The following is an 18256-nucleotide window of genomic DNA, read 5'->3' as shown; positions in this document are numbered from 1 at the left end:
TATCTCAGCTGTGTCAATCACCTCAGTAATTTAGGGAAGATGAAAAAGAAGCGGGCCTCTTGAGTAGCATCCTGCATGAGTGCATGGGGAGCTAGGCACTCCACTCCTTTCCCCATTATCTTGGCTTTGTTGAGCAGAATGCAGACGAGCTGATGGAGAGGTACCTGCGACCATCAGAGACGGGATTTCTTTCCTTGTAACCAGCATCTGGCCTCATGGGACAGTGTACCTCCATACGTGTATTCGTCAAATTAATAGCATTGTGTGTTGTCTTTCCTCTAGGATGAGCCCAGCTCTGGGATGGATCCTTGCTCGAAAAGATACCTGTGGCAAACGATAATGGAAGAGGCCCAGGAAGGCTGCGCTGTGGTGCTGACCTCCCACAGGTGAGTGGAGCCCCCTCCTGCGGCTATTTCCTGAGCAAATATGAGTAACAAACCATAGTTAGGGGAAAATCTCCACCTCCGGCCAGCGCCACACACGGAAGTTCCTTTGGGTTTACACTGTGAAGTGGATATACTCGATGGTCCCTGTTATGCAGCGCAAGAGATTGAACCAGAGGGAGATCGTGTCACAGAACCAAGGCCATGGGAGCCCGTGGGAGAGCTGGGGTTTGAGCCTGCAGTTGGATAGTCGCACCCTGGCGTGGTCCATTACTGCTGGTCCGGGATGGGATGAGTGATGGACGCCCTCAGTTAGTTCTTCCCAAGGGGTCCCAGCTCCTTTCTCTCTCAGGCCTCCTATTCCACCAGGTAGAATCATCTGAAATGAAAACTGGACATGTGACTGAATCTGGTCTGATATTCTACTCACTATGGATTTGACTGTGTCACTCAGTTCTCCACCATGACCTCTTTTGAATTTGACGAGACATCGTTCTAGGCCTCATGGAAATGCAAACCTAGAGTTCAGAAAACCAGTCCCTGGGGAGTGAGTAATCTGAGGTGGCTAAAAATATCCCGAAGATACAATGGAGGTTGGGCTTTAAGGCTTATTCTTGCCCCCTCTCCCTGCCCAAGCTTAAATAAAATACGCTGTGAATCAAGTATCAAAAACAGTTAAGGAGATGAGGGTTTTTTTTTTTCCTTTCTTTCTTTTTTTGGGGGAGGTACCAGGGATTGAACTCGGGGTCACTCAGCCACTGAGCCATATCCTCAGTCCTATTTTGTATTGAACACAGGGTCTCACTGAGTTGCTTAAGGCCTTGCTTTTGCCAAGGCTGGCTTTGAACTCGAGATCCTCCTGCCTCAGGCTTCCAAGCCCCTGGGATTACAGGCCTGTGCCACCACACCTGGCCTTCTTTCTCTCTCTCTTTTTAAATGTGTTCTTTTTAGATACACATTATAGTATATTGTATTTCGACACATTACACATACATAGAATATAACTTATTCTAATTAGGATCCCATTCTTGCAGTTGTACCTGATGTGGAGTTATACTTGTCATATATTCATATATGAACACAGGAAAGTTACCCAATTCATTCTACTGTTTTTCCTATTCCCATCCCCCCTCCTTCCCTTGATTCGCCTTTGTGTAATCCAGTGAACTTCTAATCCCCCCCCCACACACACACACTGACTCCCATTGTATTTTAGCATCCACATATCAGAAAGAATATTCAGCCTTTGTTTTCTTGGGACAGACTTATTTCATTTGTCATGATAGTCTCCAGTTCCATTCATTTATTAGCAGATGCCATATTTCTTCTTTCTGGCTGAGTAATACTCCATGTGTATATACACCACATTTTCTTTATCCATTCATCTGCTCAAGGGCACCTAGGTTGGCTGCATAGCTTTGGTATTGTGAACTGAGTTTCTATAAAAATTGATGTGGCCATGTCACTATAGTATGCTGATTTTAAGTCCTTTGGATATATACCAACAAGTGGGATAACTGGGTCAAATGATGGTTCCATTCTGGGTTTTCTGAGGAATCTTCATACTGCTTTCCAGAATGGTTGCACAATTTGCAATCCCATCAACAATGTATAAGTGAACTTTTCTTCACATTCTCAAGATTTTACTACATTTTTCTTCATTCAAAATCCCAAACCTAGGAAATCATTGATCTGCTTTCTCTATAATTTGCCTTTTCTAGAATTTCATATTAGTGGAATTGTATGATGTGTAGGCTTTTGTATCTGCCTTCCTTCACTTACTATAATGTTTTTAAAGCTTATGCATGTTGCAGCATATATCAATAATTCACTCCTTTTCATTGCTAAATAGCATTCCATAGTATAATTAGACCACTTTCATGTATTCACCCACAAGTTGATGAATATTTGAATTGTTTCCAGTTATGATTATTATGAATAAAATTCTTTATATAGTCTGGTAAATGTCTTTGAATATATAGGTAAATGTTTTTATTTTTATTGGATAGTCTGAAAAGTTGAATAGCAGAGTCAAATGGTAAATTGTGTTTACTACTTTAAGAAACAAACTAATGGGATTAAGGATCTTTGAATGTGCTTATTGATTGTTTGTGTTCATTCTTTGGTAAAATATCTATTAAAAATTTCCCCCATTTAAAAAAAAAATAGAGCCAGGAATGGTGAAGCATGCCTGTAATCCCAGCAGCTCAGGATGATGAGACAGGAGGATCACGAGTTCAAAGCCAGCCTCAACAATGGTGAGGCAGTAAGCAACTCAGACTGTCTCTAAATAAAAAATACAAAATAGGGCTGGGGATGTGGCTCAGAGGTTGAATGCCCCCTGAGTTCAATTCCCACTACCAAAAAAAAAAAAAAAAATAGAAATTAGAATAGGTTTAGGTTCATAGCAAAATTGAGAGGATGGTACAAAGATTTCCTTTATGACCTTCTCCCATTTATCAGTATGCTCCCTGACACTGGTATGTTTGTTACAATTAATGCGTACCTACATCAATGCATCATTATCATCCAAAATCCATAGCTGACTTTATCCTTGGTGTTGGACATTCTGTGGATTTAGAAAAATATATAATAATAATGTTTCCACTATTACAACACCATAGAGAATAGTTTCACTGCCCAAAAAATTAACTGTGCTTTACCTATTCATCTCTCCTTTCTGGCAACCAATAACTTTTTTTTTTCACCATTTCCATAGTTTTATTTTCTTTTCCTGTTTGACATATAGTTGGAATCATGCAGGATGTAATCTTTTTAGACTGGCTTCTTTTGTTTCCCCCACGTCTTTTCATGGTTTGACAGCTCATTTCCTTTAAGCGCTGAATAAAGTTCTGTAGTCTGGATGTACCAGTTTATTTCTGCATTCACTCACTGAAGGATACTACAATAACTTCTTCCAAGATTTGGCAATTATATGTGAACTGTTGTAAACATCCATGTGCAGATTTTTGTATGTAAACTTTTTCATCTTTTGGGGGGTAATACCAAGAAGAGTGATTGCCTCATATAGTAAGAGTACATTTAGTTTTGTAAGAATCTGCCACTTATAATTATGTTTTCTGTCTGTATTTTTTTACTTGTAAGAGGTTTTACCTCTATCTACCTAACTACCTACCTATCTACTACCTGCATACCTATTGGACACTATATTCTGAATATAAATCCCTTGCTGTATATATGATTGCTAATGTTTTTTTCTCATTGGAAATATAAACATTATAAACATTTTTTATTAAATCTAATTTTTCATTTTTGTGTGGCTTGCACTTTGGGTGATATATCTAAGAACTCTTTGTTCTCAAGTCATGAAAATGTTCCTCCTATCTTTTCTACTAAGAATATTAAGGGTTTTAGCTTTAAAGAGTCTTTGATATATTTTAAGCTATTTTTTTTGCATATAATAAGAGGAAATGAGTCCAAATTTACTTTTATGCACGTAGATATCTAATTATTTCAGCTCTATTTTTGTAAAGACTATCCTTTGTCCATTGAATTATCATGGTACATTTATTGAAAATTAGTTGACCATAATTATATAGATTTATTTCTGGATTCAATTATTATCCATTGACATATATGCCTATCCTCTCACCAGTATAATCCTTTTTTTTTTTTTTTTTTTTTGGTACTGGGGATTGAACCCAGGGAAGCTTCACCACTGAGCAACATCCGGATTCCTATATATATTAATATTGAGGGAGGTTCTTGCTAACTTGCCTAGGGCCTCACTAAGTTGCTGAGGCTGTGAATTTGTGATCCTCTTACCTCAGCTTCCCAAGTTGCTAGAACTATAGGTATGTGCCAGTGGGCCCACCTCTAATTCTGTCTTGAGTATAGTGCCTTTTATAAGGTCGTGAAACATGCAGGAGAAGCCCTTCAGCTGTTTCTGTTACAAAGTTTTTCATTCACTTGAAAATTCTTTCTGTGGCTCATTTTAAATTTAATTCTGTTGTGATCAGAGGAAATACTTCTTTTTTGTAATTTCCATTCTTTTAAATGGGTAAGGAGTTTTTAAAGGCCCACCATAGAGGCTATAATTTGTTTTGTCTGTGAAGCAACAGATAATACATTCTTTTTTGTTTTGCAAATCATATAGTCTACTGCAAATAAAGCTCTGCTGTTGTAGTATGAAAGCCGCTGCAGACATTAGGTAAGTAAATGTGATTGTATTCCAGTAAAACCTAAATGAATAAGGCGGCAGGCTGAATCTGGCCACACAGCTGTAATTTCTGCACATGGCCTAGCCTGCGGCCTGTCCTAGGGAATGAAATGGTCCTTAGTGGGAAGGAATGTGTATTCTGTGATTGGGACCAGTTAGGGTTAGTGTTGAGAATTCTGTCTTATTGTGGGTGTTTTGCCTTGGTGTTCTAATAGTATTGAGGGTGAAATACTGAAATCTTAATGTATTACTGGCTTTTCCTCCTTTACAGTCTGTCAATTTTTTCTTTGTATATTTTGAAGCTGTGATTAGATGAATAAGCACTCTTAATTGTTATCTTCCAAATATTTTTACCCTCTTATCATTAAGAAATGTCCCTTTTTATCCCTTATTGCATTTTTTTATTGTCTTAAAGTCTGTTTTATCCAATGATTTCACTGCTGCTACTGTCTTTTGTTTACTGTGTGTATGACATATCTATGTATATTAAAACCTTTTACTTTCAAATGATTGTGTTTTTTTAATAGAAAGGATGTTTTCTGCAAATGGTACAGTTGATCTTGCTATTTTTCCAATCTGACAGTCTCTGCCTTTGAGTGAGATGTTTAGATGATTTAACATTTAATATAATTATAGATATGGTGGAAGTTACATTAACCATTTTGCTATTTATTATTTACATATCTTCTTTGCTTTTTTAATCTTTGTTCCTATTTGACATTTATATACTAAATAATTTCCAGTATAGTATCTTTGATATTTTAACTAGTTATTTTTGAGCTATTTTATTAGTGAGTATTCTAGGAATTAGTTTCTACCTTAATTTTATCATATTAATACTAAATTACCTCCAGTAAAACAACCTTGCCATAACCTGGCTGCACTCCCTCTCTTTGAGCTATTATCATATATATTGCATTTCATGTGCTCTATATCCAATAAAAAACTGTTATAATTATCACTTTGTGTTAACCTTAAATCTTTTAAATGAGGTAAAAAAAATATGAGAAAGAGATCTGTAGATTCTTGTATGGTAGCCAATATCATTGCCATTCTTATGCACTTTTTTTCATAGAGAAAACATGAAAAATTTTTGGTCATTTTTTACTCAAAAATTTTTTTCCAGCTCTTTCTATCTCTTCTCTCCTTTGGCTTTTTCATTACATGTGTGTTGGGATTCTGTTATCACAGATCTGTGAGTTTCTTGCTCATTTCCTTTCCATCCTGTTTTGTCCTTTTCTCAGATGAGATCACTTTTGCTGCTCAGTAAGTTCACAGAGTCTTTGCCATCTTGAATCTGGTGTTATTCTCTTTAGCAAATTTTTCATTGTATTTACTGAACTTTTCACCTTAAATGTTTCTTTTTGGTTCTTTTGATAACTTTCATTTTCTTTAGAATCTCTATTTGCCGACATTTATTGTCATATGTCCTTTAATTCTTTAAATAGCATTTCCTTTAGTTCTTCGAACATATATATTTCCTCTGCATTGGATAATTTTCCTCCTAACTCTAACATTGAGAAAGAGTTCAAGAAATTTATATTGACTGCTTTTTTTTTTTACACCCCTGAATATGGATCACTTCCTGTTCCTTTGCGTATCTACATTTTTATTGAAAACTAGACATTTTAGATAATGTAGCTGCTCTGACTTGTTAACTACTCCCAAAGTTGCTCTATTGTCAGCTTTCATTTTTTAAATACTTATTTGTTAGATTTCTTTGCCTGGGATAAGTCTGTGAAAAAAATCTTACTCCTGCAGTGAGTAGTAGCTGATTTCTCTGCTCAGATTTCGTGTTTAAAATTACTTTTACTTTTTCAAGACTGGCTGTATAACAGTCACCTCTGTTTTTGCCTAGGTTCCTTGGTATCCTGTGAGTGAGCAAAGGTAGTTCACACCTCAGGTTGACACAACACAGACGTTCTGTCCTCTGCCAAATGTTCTCTGTGTTGATAGCCAGGAAAATTATAAGTTTGTGCCAACTTGAACATGTCACAGTTTCTTTGGGTCCTTCTGTGCCTCTCCTATATGTATGCAATAGCCTCTGGGTTGAGAGGCAGTATGTGGAAAGCCAGGGCCATCTCCAGTGTCTACTGCACACACTAGGGTCTCAATTGGTTGTAAGCATGTCACAGACACACAAATTCTAGTACCTGGGAGATGGTCTGGCCAGTCCTGTTTGCTTGGATCCAATATAGTCATGTAAACCAGCTATGTTACTGGGCATGGATGTTGCACTCAATACTCCAAACTGAGTCCCTGCCTTCAGCCATGGCAGAAGCTGCTGATACTCATGGCCCACCCTTTCCTGCTTCATGTTTTTTAAGCTGGGGAGGGAACTCAGTAGCCCATGGTTTTTCTCCCACAAATTCTTCTTATTCTGAGTTTAGCAATTTGTTAGACATAACTGCTTCTCATATTGCTGCATGCCTTCGGTCAATTCCCAGTGTTCTGAAAGGGTTGTTTTGAAGTTTTGTTTAGTATTATAGTTGCTTTTCATGGAATGGATTTGACAGTTTCTTCACTTGTGCACAGTCAGAATTACTACTTCTTTTTTTGTTTTTGTTCTATTCAGAAAAAAATTTATATTAAAATGAATTAAACTTGATAAATCTACTTTTTTAAAAAATGTATATATTCTTGCTTAAAATGACCATTTGCTCTGCTAATTCTGAGCTCCACTTTGCTATATTAGTTTGCTGGCATGAGGCTGAGTCTTGATGTTCAAGCACAGGTTCTAAGAATTTTATCTTTCTAATAAAAAGAAAATTATTTTTATTTCTCATATAACACATAATTATTGCAGACTGTTCTCAAAACAGATATGCATTACTGTAGTTTCTCTTTTATATCCCCCTATTTACTTGCTTTCACATTAATGACATACATATGCATATACACAAATTTATTTCTATAAATTTGTTGCTATTCATACAATACAAAGATCTAAATTACTCACTGAAAGTGAAGAACAGAGAAGCCTATGATTGATTCTGTGATTCTAAAATGACAGCTTTAGTTGAAAAGAAGTATCTCAGTGGGAAAGCTTTCCTCTTAACTTTGAGTTCACCTCTTATTGCCTCTTGTTCCTTACTCCTGAGCCTCTTGGGAAGCATGGGATAAGAAACTTCGGGAAAGAAACTGGGAGCCATGTCACTTACTAAAAGGAATGGAAATCAGTCCAACCAGGAACAACCACTTTGGTTTTTCCTCACATGTCAAACAAACACTGATAAATGAAGGAACACAAGTCTCTGCATCACCTAGACATATTTCAGTACTAATCAACCAAACCATTTATTAAGGAAAACAATTTGATGGATTATTTTTGTTTGTTTGTTTTTTGAGTAAATGACCAGTAATTGCTTTCATTGATGAACAGTTTTGTGTATTCTTCTTACTGTAGAAGATCATCAAAATCTCTTTGTGCTCTATGCTTAGATGTTATGATATCTAACATGTTTAGAGGATATTTGTTATTCAATAATAATTCAGTTAATATTCATTTAATATCATGAGGATTTACTTTTAAAATATTTTTAGTTGTAGATGGACACAATACCTTTATTTATTTATTTTTATATGGTGCTGAGGATGGAGCCTAGTTCCTCACACATGCCAGGCAAGCTCTGTACCACTAAGCTATGACCCAAGTCCTATTACAAGAATTTAATTCATATTTGGTATTATTTGGACTCCCACATGTCCAAATTATGTTTAAGGAAGTAATACAAAAGTGACTTCATAGTCAACCTGCAACATAGTCATAAAAATGATAAAATGTTTTAAATTAAAATTCATTAAAGAAACAGAGAAAGCAATAATTGACCAGAAAAAAAATTGTAAAGCATATTTGGAATGTTTATTGTACATAATCTTTAGATTTTATGTCAAGGTATTATAACAAAGAAACTTCGAATTATAGTGGCCCAGGCAAGACACATTTCCCCCTCACCTTGTTAAGTTGCTGGTGAGCTGTGCTTTATAAGGCCAACCAAGAAATCATGACCTTTCTGCCATGCCATTTAGCCATCTTCCAGTTGTCCTCATCCTCATGGTTGTCATTGACTTACAGCACTGTGTCTACATCCCAACTTAAGGGATGTGGAAAAAGACAATACCCAGGTCAAGTGGCTTGTGTTATTTCAAGATGACCCAGAAATACACATTCCATTGACCTGAATTTTCTGGGTGCCCACATGTAGCTGTAAGAGAACTATGAAATAGTCTTGATCTGACCATCCACGGACCCTATCAGAGATTCCTTTATAGTTGCTGCCTAACAATGGAAATAACACATGCTTACTGTAGAGAATTTGGATAATACCAAATTGGAAAGAAAGAAGAAATAAAGACGATCTGCCATTAACTTTTCACTTCTCAGATAGTAATATCCATACATTTTTGTATGAATATTACAATTTTTTTCTTTCTAGAAAGAAAAACTCTTTCACATACATGTGCAATTCTCCTCATATGCATTGTAATTTTGCCATTAAAGTATTAATATCTTTACTTATGAAATTCATTGACTTTAGAGAACTTCCTTTTAATGTCTAACACACGGAATGATCTTTCGTTAACATGAAATAACAAATTTCACTATAGAGCATGTATTTTTTTCTAGATTTTTACTACTATAAATAAATTGTCATATGTTCATATTTTGTGTTTGCTGGGACAAGTTCATAGAAAAGGACTTATTTCCATATGGATTTTCAAAAGTTATGCCTATTTTTACTTCCAACCTCAGCATATGAGGTGACCTATTTAGAATTACTGAGAATATCTTTAACTAGGATTCTGCTAATCCGAGAAGTCATTGTTTTTATTTGAAATGCAATGGAGAACAAAAGCACTTTCATCCTTAAACATAGAAAAGCATGCATGATGAATGCCTTTCTAGCTAGAAAGCAGTTTTAAGAACATTTGATTTAATGGTTAAGTTTATGATTTGTTGCTACATTATTGGCCATGAATAGTTTTGAAAATCATTTCCACATGATATTTTTCTTTTTATACATTGGATTTTTTAAACATATATGACTTTTTATTTTAAGTTTATCAACCCTTTTCTGATATGTTTGTGGCAGTTTTTCTTTTAATTTTTTTTTTTTTTGGTAGTGCTTGAAACCTGGACTTCATGCATGCTAGGCAAATCTTCTACCACTAAGCTGCACCCCAGCTCCTGTTTGTTTCTGTTCTTAAAACAGTTTGCTGTCTTCTGACATCTTAGTAGAAGATTGGGATTTTGCATTGCCACATCCATCAAAGGCCCCCTCAGTTTCCACCATTGCTGTAATGCTCACACAGTTGTTTCCATCCTCAAATCGTGTGCATTTCATGCTTTAGTGGCTCATTTTGGCTCTTTGGTTTTAATGCCATTGGCCTTATAATTTTTGAGTGTATTACCTTATTTAATTTATTTTGGCAGTGTAACAAATATTAATGTTTTCTGGAACACTTTTCCTCATAATTCTTTCAATATTTTTATTTTGGAGAAACACTTTATAATTATTTTCAGTTTTTCTAAGGAGAGTGATAAAATTTTGATTGACATTATAATGCATCCATATCACAGCTTGTAACTTATGTAATTATAAAAATATAATTTTAAATCTTCATAACTTATTCATGATAAAATAATATTCAATTTTACTATAACCTAATTGTATATTAAATATTATTACAGCATTATATTTTGTTATACACTTATTTATACTTAAATATAATGAGCTTACTTTCATACTATATTAGTATTATATTTTATATTTACACTAATATTATGCTAGTATTGTTTTACATTTTACTGATTTTTATATTGTAAGGTTCCTTCATTTTTAAAATAGCCAATCTTTTTCATTGAGTTAAGGTTTTATTTATGTCTGTTAGTAAAGCTTTATTTTTTCTCTTCATAGAACATAATTTTTGTTAAGATTGTTTTTATTTTGTAATTTTGTACTATTGGTAAATGGTTCTTTCCTATTTATTTTATTACTATTTTTCCTGGTACATGAAAATGCTAGTAATTTTTTAAAATTATATTATTGGCTACCTAAATAAATCTTATGATACTTAAAATTATTTTGTTTGGTTTTCATGAGGTGTCTATATTTTAAGAATTACATAATTTGCAGTAATAGTGTTTTTGTCCACTTTTTACTTTTAAAGTTTGAATCAAGCCTTTTTTCTTTCAAGTGTGGCTCACCTTTAATTTTCTTTTCCTTTTTTCTCCCAGCATGGAAGAGTGTGAAGCTCTTTGCACCAGACTGGCCATCATGGTTAACGGTAGCTTCCAGTGTCTCGGCTCCCCTCAGCACATTAGGAATAGGTATGTGGAGCTTCTCTATTGTTTGATTCCTATCAATCAACAGCATGATGCAGTGTTATAACTGGAGACGCTTTAGAGATAGCTTGATCCAATTAATTACATCATGACATACAGGAAGAGGTGAAGGCATTGAGACATTTAAGGGTATGTTTAAAAAACATGATTAGTAAGTCAAAGGGATGTCAATTCCCAGATTCTTTCCCTAAGATAGTTTGCTTCCTTCTTGAGAAGGACTGTACCCTGATTGTGGTGGCATTGGTAGGGAAAGAGTATGGCTGGCAGGCCCAGATCAAGACAGGACAAGAAATGGCCTCCTGGTGTATGAAGTGCCTTATCCAGAGGTTGTGCTAATAATATAATTTTCCCAGCAGCAGTAAATCAGAGTCCTGATTTACCAAACACTATACTTTAAGAAAGAGTTTGTCAGTGTGAGAGGGTAAAAGACAGTTGCTGTGTTTTACTTTCATTTCGGATAATAAAAGACTAAAGATTTTTTTTCCTATGCTCATGAATCCCTTAGATTTCTTCCTGGTTAATTATCTCTTCATGTCTTTTTTTTTCCATTTACTTTTTGGGAGTTTAATGATTTTGTTATAAATTTCTATGACCATTTTTATGTCCTTGTATCTTTCTTTTTTTTTCCCCCAGAGTTTTCTGAACGATTTTCTAATTTCCTTCAGTTTGTTGTTTAACCTTAATTTTTCATACAGAGTAATTTGGTCATTTATGTTGATAAATCTCTCTTTTCATGTTCATTTAGTCAATGTTTTTAATGTTAGAACTCTTAAATAGAGATCTGGTAAATAGCTGGAATTTAAATATTTTTATTTTATGGAGAAAATAGCAAATGCTTGGATAAAGGTAGTGTATTAGGAGGTAAACAGCACGTTTCTAGTGGCTTGGTGTTGATCACTACTGGGACAGTAAACCTCACTGATGCTTAGTGCTGTTTAGTGTTAAATGCTTGCCAGATGAATCTGCTAGAAACTATTCTCTGCTCACTTTAATAAGTATTATCAAAAGAAAAATAATACTTCACACTGTCTAACCTTTATGAATGTCTACATAAAGTTTTATAGTCCATTCCTGATTGTTGGGTGATTTATATTTGACTCTAGCTTCTTGCTTTCCATTAGGCATGGTAAAGTTGGCTACAGAAGCCTGCAGGATTAGATCATGGGAATTATCTTCATAATTCCCAGTGCTGATCTACAGGCTGGACAGTCTCTGTCCACTTCTGAGTTTTGATTCTGATAATGTGATCTGTAGGCTGAGGATGAATTATTAGTGGGTATGAGCTATATCTATATAAAGCAAGAACTCACATGGTGTTATTCACCGAAATACCAAACAAGATAGCTTTTAAAATGTCTTCTATTTTTTTTAAATTTTCCTACAACAAATAAGCCTATCATAAATAAATATATGACTACATATGTTTCCATAATATTGAAATAAAAAGTAAGGGATGATTCCAGGGCATCTATATTTGGAATCATCCATGATGTCCCCATTTCTCCTCTTCTAACATGAGGCATTCACACAGATAAGAGGAATCCCTCCCAACTCCCCTGCATTCCTTACTTCCATGAAAATTCACTGGGCTCCCATAGACCCTGAGGACCCTGTGTGAGAGCTACTGCAGCTGTCAAGAGATAGACGCTTCCCTCCGATGTTGTCCCCAACTCTGCAAGGAGAAAACGGTCACCTTGGCGGTCTTGTACAAGTGGAGAAAGTTGATGACTTCCAGAATGTCCTGATGATGTCATTATTGAATGTGACCTTGAATAGTGATACTAGAAGTTCAGTGTAGATGGATATAGCGGGGATACTGGGTGCTGCGTGCTGAGGTAGCATGGGGATCCTACCGAAGGGACAAGGGTCTGAGTGTCCATCATATGACCCCATGGCTCCTTCTCCTCAACGGTAATATGGGTTGCCATGAGGACTAAGTGTGATTGGAAACACTGAGGATAGGGCAGGGGATGATTTAATATTATTGCATGTGATTTGAGTGAAAGCAGCTCATCATCCCCATGGCCATTCCCAGGCACTTTCAGGGGGCAGAGAAAGTGGGGAGAGAGGCTGCTGATCAGTATGAAGGTTTGGGGAATAGTCCTTGTGAGAGAGAATGAGAGCCAGCATCAAACCTATGGAAATACACGTGAATAAGCAATGAATTTGCCCAGAGGGTCTGTGGAGATAAATCAAAGAAAGCCAGTGTTTGAGCAGGATAGTCCTAAGTTAGGATCGGGACTCAAGTGTTGAGCTTTTCCCTGGAGAAAGGGGTGGTGGGCAGGGTCCTGGGCTGGACTGGGAGACAGTGCCTAAAGATTAGCTGTGGAAATCCAAGATGCAGGACTCAAAGGGTCAAGCAGAGGATAGTACTGGCCCTCAGGGGCCACATGCTCCCTATAAAGGGTAGGCGCAAAAAAAAAAAAATCCCAAATGAGAGTCAAGTGGAATAAAAGCAGGAGAGAATGAGGGTTTAGCTTCCATATATATAGCTTTTCAACCACAAGCTGAGCTAGGCTTCATGGACAATGAGAACATATACTTGTATATGATTCTCAGCAAACCTGAGTGTGGCAACATCCCAGAGCCCTAGTAGCATCATGAGGCTCAACCTGATGCTATAGTTTACCTGTCCATAGGTTAGGAGAGGGAATGGGAAAGACTCTGTAGGGATGAGAAAACTGCAGTCTCTTAGAAATGTAAAGTAAAGGAAAGAACATGGGTAGTTTTTAGGAACAGATACATAAAGAAAAAAAAGAAAGGGGAATAGAGGTCAGTGAAACTGCTCAAAGTAAAGAACTCGCCCTCCTCCTCTGGAACCTGAGTCTGTCCCTTCTCCCTGAATCTGGGGGCATAGGCAAGACCCAAGTACCACAGCATCCCTCTCCCTCAGTCTGAGGGGTGGCACTGCCTTTCTTTCCCATGCTCAGTTGATGGTTTTGGTTGACCTCCTACACACAGTGCCCCCAAATTGTCCTAATTACTTCTCCTACTATGCTCTTGTGATCTCTCAACCTGGGCCCTAACCACAACTCGACGTGTACCACCATCAGAGGCATGGATGTTGTGGGGATACTGGGTTCCGTGAAGGACAGACACAAGCCCCAATCTCCTGCTCTTATCTGAACATCAAAACTCGGCCTGCTTGATGTCTGCATCTGCCTCCTCCCTACCCCTTCTGTTTTTAAATACAGTGTATTGATGGAAAATAAAATATAGAATAAAGGCCCACAGACCAGGAGACACCACCATTACGAAGACAGTTTGTTACAGTTGTCAACACAAGGGATGTGCTACACAGGGCCACACGGGGGAGCATAGGAATTAGTCCATGGGCAGAGGGAGTAGGAAGAAAACGCGGACCAGAGTTTTCATTGTGTTTCTACAGCAAACAGATGAGGCAACACAACCAGGCCTAGGTTTGCCTAGTTTGACTAACGTTGGCAGGACCCGAGGCATAGGGGCTATATGTAGTTGTGTGGCAGCTGGCCCTAAAGTGAATAAGATACAGGTGGATAATGGCCCAGAGTGTGAGCCACCAGGAGAGAAGGTGGTGGTATGGTGTGGGTTCTAAATCTGCTGATCTATATTTGAAAAATGTGGTTTTGGTGGACTTTTATTCCAACTGTAGAAATTGATTCTTCCACCAATCCCTTCCCTGGAACGGAAGTCACTCCAGAATCAGTAAAGCCCTGCAGATCAGAGCATCAGAAAATATGGCTAACATGTCCACTGAGCAGACTCAGCCAGGCTGAACTGAGGTGTGGATATGGGACCATCACATTCTCCTGGCCCATTTTACAGAGGAAAGTAGGGAGTTCAGACTTTACTGCAGGTCCTAGAGCCTCCCTTCTTCTTCTTTGGTATAGTTTTTTGTTCTTTCTGATAACATTTTCAATAGCTTACTTTAGTTCTATTATCCATATCATAAGGTTTTAAGCATTTTTGAGATTGTGGAGTCATATTAAAAAAAGTCTCTGGACTCCAATCTATACACCTAAGGTTCCATGTGACCAGTTTTAACTCAATGATTCATGGTGAAGGGTCTCAGAGAAATGATTGCAGTAGAGAACTACCTCGGTTGAGCATCTCTGTTAAGGTCAAGTTGTTACTTTCACTCTGAAGTTTCTTGACCAAATTGTAACTTAGAAAAAGTGATGAACATGAGGTGTTAAGTGGAATTGAGGCTGTTTGCTTCTGATATCTAATCATTTCTTTTTTTTCTTTTTTTTTTAAAAAAGAGAGAGATGAGAGAGAGAGAGAGAGAGAGAGAGAGAGAGAGAGAGAGAGAGAGAGAATGAATTTTTTGATATTTCTGCGGACACAACATCTTTGTATGTGGTGCTGAGGATTGAACCCGGGCCACACGCATGCCAGGCCAGCACGCTACCGCTTGAGCCACATCCCCAGCCCATCATTTCTTTAACGAACATTTATTGAGGGCCAAAAAAGGGGTCTAGAGATAGGCCTGCTATATATAACCTGTATCCACTCGGTTCTCACACTTCATGGAGTGAGACCTGCATATACTGGTGACATCACAAGAGTGAATAGGGTAGGCATCATAAAAAAAGGATTTCTGAAGAGGAGATCACCTTTTTCTAACTTTGAGGAAATAGGGATGTCTCATAGACCTTGAAGTACATGTAAAATTTGTTTAAAAGGAGATTAAATCCTAGGTGAGTACCAAATCATAATGAGATCAAGCAAGGACAAACATATGAGTCAAAGCAGAATTTAGATATCAACATTGAAATTGGAGGAAATCTTCAGGCCACGTAAAATAAGGATGGCTATATTAAATATTTCTTGAGCTGCACTAGGCTTTGTGGTCTTAACATGGGTTTCTCAAACTTGGCATTATTTTTACTGTGAGTCAGATAATTCTTGGTTGTGGGAAGCTGCTCTGTGCATGTAGGATGTATATAGCAGCATCCCTGGCCTGTGTAGTAGTACCCACCTCCCCAGTTTTGACAAGTAAAAATGTCTCCAGACATTGGCAAGTGTCTTTTGGAGAGCAGATTGTCCAGGTACTTTTTTCCATGCCCTTGGGGAGTTTACAGGTTGGTGGACATTCCAGGATAAGGACTTAGATTCTCAAAGGTAGAGCTGACGATGGTTCCTGACCTTTCTGGGACTGGATCTTCTGAAAGTTAGGAAAACAGGGTCATGGATAGTCAGAAGGCAATGCACACTGGGCTTTTTCTTCCTGTCAGTTGATCTGCTGAGCTCTGGGACAACTGCATTTTGCAGAGACCACAGGGTCCATATGAAAGGGTGCCCTCTCCTCTCTCAGCCTCAGTGTGGTCCTTTTTTTTATAATCTAAGGAGTTATACCTGAGAACCAAAGGACATGATGGGGGCTAGAAACTCTCCAGGTGAGGGTCCTTTGGAGGTTCTTCCTAGGCTCCTCTAGACACAACTTCCTCCCTCCACCTTGGGTCTGTTTTCCTTTGCACTTTGTGTTGACAGCCTCATCACCAACGGCTGCTCAACATTCCCACACAGATACCCAGTACTCGATATTCCTACCCCAGAGTCCCATAATGATCCTCACTTCCTCCTTGAGACTTTTTTGGCCTTTCCTAGGATTCAACATTTTCTTCCCTTTGCTTGTGTTAATCTCCTTTCTTCATTGGTGTGTGACTGCACTCTGCCTTCCAGACTATGTTTGTAGAATTTTAATTTCCACGGATCTGCCTTGTTCCAATTTAATGTTAAGCTCCTGAAGAGAATAGGCTTTGTCTTCTGTATGTCCCACTATTTCCTTGTGCTTGTACAGCTGGATGATTTCAGACACAATTAGCAGGCAGGGACAGCCAGTGCTGGAGGAATCCCCAAGAGAACCACACCAAAGAGAAGCTCTATGGTTCCCAAATGTTGACATTTTGGTTCACCAGCAGGTTTAATACCATAGACTCTAAATTTCCTCACTGCCTCATTAATTAAATTGGTGGTGTACTTTATTCTCAAGTTCTAGGCCTTCTTACTATAATTATTAAGGCACCTTATGTGATACTTCTACATACATAAAAATGTTTACCTTTAGAGTTACCTTCAAAAAGATCTTTTTAAAATGTTGTTTGGGCTTACGAGCAGAGACCCAAGTTCAAGGTGCAGAGCCACGTCTACACCTTATTAATCCAATGAAGGGAGACGACAGTAGATTTCTGCTGGTGGTATTTACTTCAAAGGGTTGTCCTGACTGTACTTTGGGACCTTTTCCTGTGTTCCTAGCTTTCATCAGCACCAGCTGTCCCCAGTCCTGAGTTTAGTGAAGATGGTAGGATGTGTCCAAAAGGTAATGCTTTTCAAGAAAGACAGACATGGTGCGGAATTTCAGAGGCGAGTCCTCATAGAGGGAAGTGGCATTTACTCCCTGCCTCTTGGCCTCCTGCTGCTGCCTCCTATCTCCCACACCTGTGACCTTCTGGCCTCGGCCCAAACCTGGAGAGGTTGTGAGTCCCTCCCTGGCCCTAGTCCAGCTGCATACCTCTGGCCACTCTTGTGAGGTCTTCACAGAGCACTCCTCAGAGGTGCTCTCCAGCCTCCCCTCTTCTTTCCGTGCCCAAAGCACCCCACAAGCTTTTCTGTTCTTTTCTTTACCACTCCTAATCCATCCTCTGCTTTCCACCCCTAGCTTTAGATTTCCTAGCTCCATCTCGCCTCCTGAGCTAGACATGTGCCCTGATTTCCTCTTGGAACCGATGTTAGAATGCCACAAGACAGCCTTCCTTCAGACTCAAGGAACCCTGGGAGAAATTTCTTTCTCCCCCTTTGGCCTTTTCTTCTTGGTGACTCACAGAGAAAAAGTTACATCTTGTGAAATCCATAGAGATCATCCCTGAGCTTTGACCGGGGCCCTTCTCTTGTGCCACTTTTTTTTTTTTTTCTTTCTTCTTGCTTCCCTAACCTAGAAAATGTCTCCCTTTCCCAGTTGTCTTGGACCTCATGGATTATCTGGCTGTCACTTATGAACTATCGACTCTCTTCCATAATGCACTAAGCACAATGTACCCTATGACTTAGCATGCTGGTAAAAAATACCATTAACTAACACTGGACAGTACTTGCCATCTGCCAGCTCTAAGTGCTTTATACGTATCAATGAATTGATTCCTTGTGTGATCCTATGAAGTAACTATTATTGACTCTCGGTTTGTAGATGTCGAGAATGAGTCACAGAAAGGTTGGGCGTCTTTCCCGGAGTCATCAGCTACCAAGCGCAGGCTCTGGAATTTGAAGACCAGCACTAGTACTCTGGCTCAGTTTTCTCTCATAATTATCCTCATCCTGAAAGATCTGAGTTTCAGTGACTCCAGAGCCCATAGGCCCAGCCTCATCCTG

General features: G+C 38.1%; 1 protein-coding gene across 1 annotated transcript in view; it reads left to right on the top strand.

Annotated features, from left to right (window-relative positions):
- Window positions 1-18256, top strand: part of Abca13 (ATP binding cassette subfamily A member 13) — a 422085-nt gene that overhangs the window by 381556 nt on the left and 22273 nt on the right. The window contains exons 58-59 of the mRNA XM_078039756.1: window positions 283-386; window positions 10802-10894. Of these exons, the coding sequence (XP_077895882.1) occupies window positions 283-386; window positions 10802-10894 (197 nt within the window). The remainder of the gene's footprint in view (window positions 1-282; window positions 387-10801; window positions 10895-18256) is intronic.

This window comes from Ictidomys tridecemlineatus, chromosome 2 (genome assembly GCF_052094955.1).
Source record: "Ictidomys tridecemlineatus isolate mIctTri1 chromosome 2, mIctTri1.hap1, whole genome shotgun sequence".
NCBI lineage: Eukaryota > Metazoa > Chordata > Mammalia > Rodentia > Sciuridae > Ictidomys > Ictidomys tridecemlineatus.
Note: the sequence above shows the minus strand (reverse complement) of the source record. Positions and strands in the feature narration are given on the sequence as shown.